Source organism: Pundamilia nyererei, unplaced genomic scaffold (assembly GCF_000239375.1).
Source record: "Pundamilia nyererei isolate P.nyererei 1_Seehausen unplaced genomic scaffold, PunNye1.0 scaffold00014, whole genome shotgun sequence".
Taxonomy (NCBI): Eukaryota; Metazoa; Chordata; class Actinopteri; order Cichliformes; family Cichlidae; genus Pundamilia; species Pundamilia nyererei.
The window spans coordinates 262,380-266,467 of NW_005187415.1; the positions used below are offsets into that span (position 1 = coordinate 262,380).

Here is a 4,088-nt window from a genome sequence, read left to right on the forward strand (position 1 = left end):
TGTGTGTGTGTGTGTGTGTGTGTAGTTTGTACAGCTGGGCCTGCCGCTTGCATTATACAGCGCGGCGGCGCACACGCACAGATATAGCTTTCCCCACAGTCATTCCAACATGCATCATAAATGTTATCTCAAGTCAGTTTTAATATCAATTTGCTTTAGTGCTCTCATTGTGCAGTTTTATTTCGAAACAATACACATTCTTCAGCTGTCATTTATGGCCTTAGTTTTTGCTGAGCAAGAGAGAGCGTCCAGGAGAAACCGATAAAGAAATCAGCTGCAGATACACCAGCCAGTTGATTTCGACAACTGTCTCTGTGTTTGGTTGCGTGTACTTTATACGGCGTCCTTCATAAAAGCACTTAGCCACCGTCAACATTATTGTAACTACTAGAACATGCTTCATCCAGTCTAACCTTGATTAAAGCTGTGAGAAAGTCACTGAAAAGAAACAATTGTAGCTGTACAGAACTTTCTGATTTAGTAGTAAAAGATATATATATATATACCTGTAGTGGTGATTTAGCAATTTTCTGATTTAACTTCAAATGAAGGGTCCCTTCTAAGTGGATGAAATAGTCCGGTGCAGCGTTAAACAGCTCTGCAGAGCCCATTGAAACTCAAAAACGCATGGAAGGAAAGTTCCATGATCCTGAAAACCTGGGGTTTTACATAAAAAAACAAAAAGAGATCCTGTATACAAAATACACTCAGTACGAAAACAGAGAATACAAATTCCAATTTGTAAATCAGTTTAAATTATTAGATTATGTATATCTATGAATATTGCAAGCATCCTCCAAAATCAATTAAATGTAATTAAATTAGGTCACTATGGTGCAGGGGTTTTTCAGTTTCCTTTCTTTATCTTTATCGTTTCTTTTTCTTTCTTTTTTTCTTTAATCCTTATACTTCAGCGGAGTTTATTTGATTTTGACCGTAACCTTCCTTCGATGTGATAAAGCCGCATGTTGCGTGTCCTAGCGTGGCGCTTTCCTCATCGCCTCCAGTGAGCTGCACTCAATATTGTTTGCCTTTCCACTGTCATAAGGTAAATAAGCAATGAATTAGCAGCAGGGCTGCTCCTAGGAAAAATGCCAGATGTACAGTCCAGAGGAAATCCAATAGAGTTGAGAGTGTAATCAGTTTACCAGAGACAGGCAGGGGAGAGAGGGGAAGAATTTGAGGGAGAAAGGCTGAAGAGGAAAACGGAGGAAATCACAGGCAGGCACGATATGGATGCCGGATAAAGAGAGTGAGCGGATGAGTGAAAAAAACCAGCTTGTTAAGTCAAAAGAAGGAACAAATTAGCGGAGTTTGAAAGTCAGATGCCTGTTGCTTATTTCATCAGGATCAACCCTCCGCTAAAGTTTTCACAATCCCTCCATCCTTCCATCGCTGTCATGTGTTGCCTCTGTGCGACTGAGCGTTAGCAGCCTATTACCCAGGGTCATAGTCGCAGTGGCTTCAAGGCTGACAAGTGCATCTGAAAGCACTCAGGCGATGCTGAGAACCACATTAAATTCTATTATTGCCGCATAGTCACTGCATCCCTATTCAGCTGAAGTACAGGGAGGCAAATTTACCTTGTGAGAGACAGAGTTCACCTAATAGATGTGGCTTTATATCCTTTGCTTCTTTTCAAGGGAACAAAGGCAGAGTAACAAATGCAAACAGCGGGGGCTGTCGTGCTGCTACCTTTTTTCCTTCCCGTCACTCTATTGTCCAGAGGTTTTCATAAACACACATTATTGTCACTGTACATACTGCTCTCCCTCTCTGTCTCACACACACACTCTCTCTCTCTTTCACAATCAGTTTTTCTCTGTGAAAGCCCATTGTCAAGACATGGTCATTTCCTCCACAATGCCAGTCCAAGCGCGCTCCTTTTGCAGTAACGGCCCCGATGGCAAACATACTGTAAGACCCGAGAGTGCGTTTGAATGTCTGCCAAGAAGCTCGCTAAAGTCGATGTGAGGAGATGCCCCGCTGTTGTCTTTATGAGGGCAAGGGTTTCCCCAGAAAACTTAAGATGGAGAAATGTTGCAGGTTGATCAGATGAATGTCTACCGGAAGGCAGTAAACAGATAGCAGAGGGGTAAACACTTAAAAGTTTGAACTATCCGGGAGTTTCTGAGAACTAGTTTGGAGCCTCCACACTTTTCATTGCTACCAACATATAAGTGGAGTTGTCAGCCTATTATATCATCTTTTGAGTGTTGCTCATTCTTCCTCCTGTTTTTCCTTCTCTCTCTTGTCTTTCTATCTCCTATTTATTTTCCAGGATGTCTTCCAAGCGACCAGCCTCTCCATATGGGGGGACAGATGGAGAGGTAACCATGGCAACCAGCAGACAGCGAGTGGAGGATGAGGAGAGTGAGGGACTGGGCGGTGTCATCCACCTCCCCCTGGCCTCCTACTGCAACAAGGTGTCCCCTCGCTCGCCCCCCAACCGCAACTTGGACAGCCCGCCCAACATGGTAAATAATAACGGTTTTCAAATCAGTCTCACCCATCGTTTCTCACACTCGGGGCACACACCTGTGGGTGACAGTAGCTGATTTGGGGTTACAGGTGAAACAGTTGAAGAGACATTTGGAGGAACTTTTGTGTCTGAACTCATCAGAGAAGTCAAAAGTCTTTGTAGAGAAACTTTGTAAAAATGACCGTTGGCAGGTCCTACACGCTTCCAGTTTCTGAAATATAAACAGATATAACCCAGAAAAAGGAGTTAAAATTGATCTTATGTTTACATGCCCAGAAGAAGAATAATCCCAAAACTTGCATGGTTATCCCATACATAGATACAATGCAGACCCTACATTCACAGATATGTTTAGTGTCAGCAAAGGTATTTGAATGCCACAGTGATTATGAGCAGCCAGCTGTTGAATATTTGTTTTTAAAGCCTTATTTATGAACTATTGCATTTAGAACGAGAGGCAGCATTAAGAGGCCACAGAGGTGACATCGTTGGTGGGATCAGTGATGTTGTACGCCACCTGTGAGTTGGTGTCATCAGTAAACCGCATCGGAATGGTACTTAGCCATGTTAGCTAGTCATGCGATTCTCACCAATACATGAAGGAATCTCTGTATGTTTGCTCTCTCATGTGCTTAAGACTATAGCTGGAGCCCAAAGAAGTGCAGTATCCATTAACGGTACTTGATGATGTCAATGTCCAGGCTGTTATAATTAGTTGTTAAAAAAAACAAACTATGACTCTACCTTTAGTGATGCTAACATTTGTGTGACTTTGGGACTGCATTGCCATAGGCCACAAAAAAGAAAACATTTTTTTAACCACAACCAACCACTTGGCATAGAAATGTGTCTAAGTTACCAATGTAGACCTTCAGTTTTACAGACTGCAGGCTTGGTCATTGGCTTCATCTCTATCTCCATTGGCTTTCTGCCCTTCCAATTCCTTCCTATAAGGCTGTCTACCTGTGTGCGTTTGAGAGGCTTGGGGTTGAAAGTAACCCCAAGGCTCAGACCCCAGATCAGATTGTGGTCATGGTAGTTTCAACCCCTCGAATTAAGCGATTATTGAAAGCATAGCAGTTTTCTGTCTTTAAGACAGCCTAGGCTGAAAATGGAATTAGTACCTGTATGACAAAAATCTACAATCTTTGCTTGCAAAATGTTTCATTTTGCAGATGCATTCAGCTGGAAATTAACTTCCTCGACCTTGTGTATTTGTCATTTTAATTTCGTGAATTAAGCATTTCCTAACTAATTAGAATGGTTTTGCTTTTATGGGATTTCCAGTCATTTCTGGATAAGTAAACAGCTTTTTTTTTTCACATATTGAATGCATTAACAGTTTGGGTCTGCTTTAACTTTGGTATGTTGTTTACTCTTCTTATGGCAGCCAAACTATGAAAAGGTACATGTATCTCCACAACGATAAAAGAAAACGAGGTTATTTGTTTGTTGACTGACGGTAGATGTGAAAAGAAGCAGAACCCTAAAAAAACAAAAACAGAAATTGACTTTCTTTGCAAGTAGAAAGCAGGTTCTTTCTGGGAGCTGACTTTTTCTTTTTAAATATGAACATTTTTAGGTTCAAGGATAAAATTTGGTTGCG

At 41.6% G+C, this 4,088-nt stretch overlaps 1 protein-coding gene across 10 annotated transcripts in view; it reads left to right on the plus strand.

Annotated features, from left to right (window-relative positions):
• sox5 (SRY-box transcription factor 5) overlaps positions 1 to 4,088 on the plus strand; it is a 142,843-nt gene that overhangs the window by 63,992 nt on the left and 74,763 nt on the right. For all 10 annotated transcript variants that reach the window (XM_013908830.1, XM_013908833.1, XM_013908831.1 and 7 more), the window contains one exon: positions 2,282 to 2,477. In XM_013908830.1, the coding sequence (XP_013764284.1) occupies positions 2,282 to 2,477 (196 nt within the window). The remainder of the gene's footprint in view (positions 1 to 2,281; positions 2,478 to 4,088) is intronic.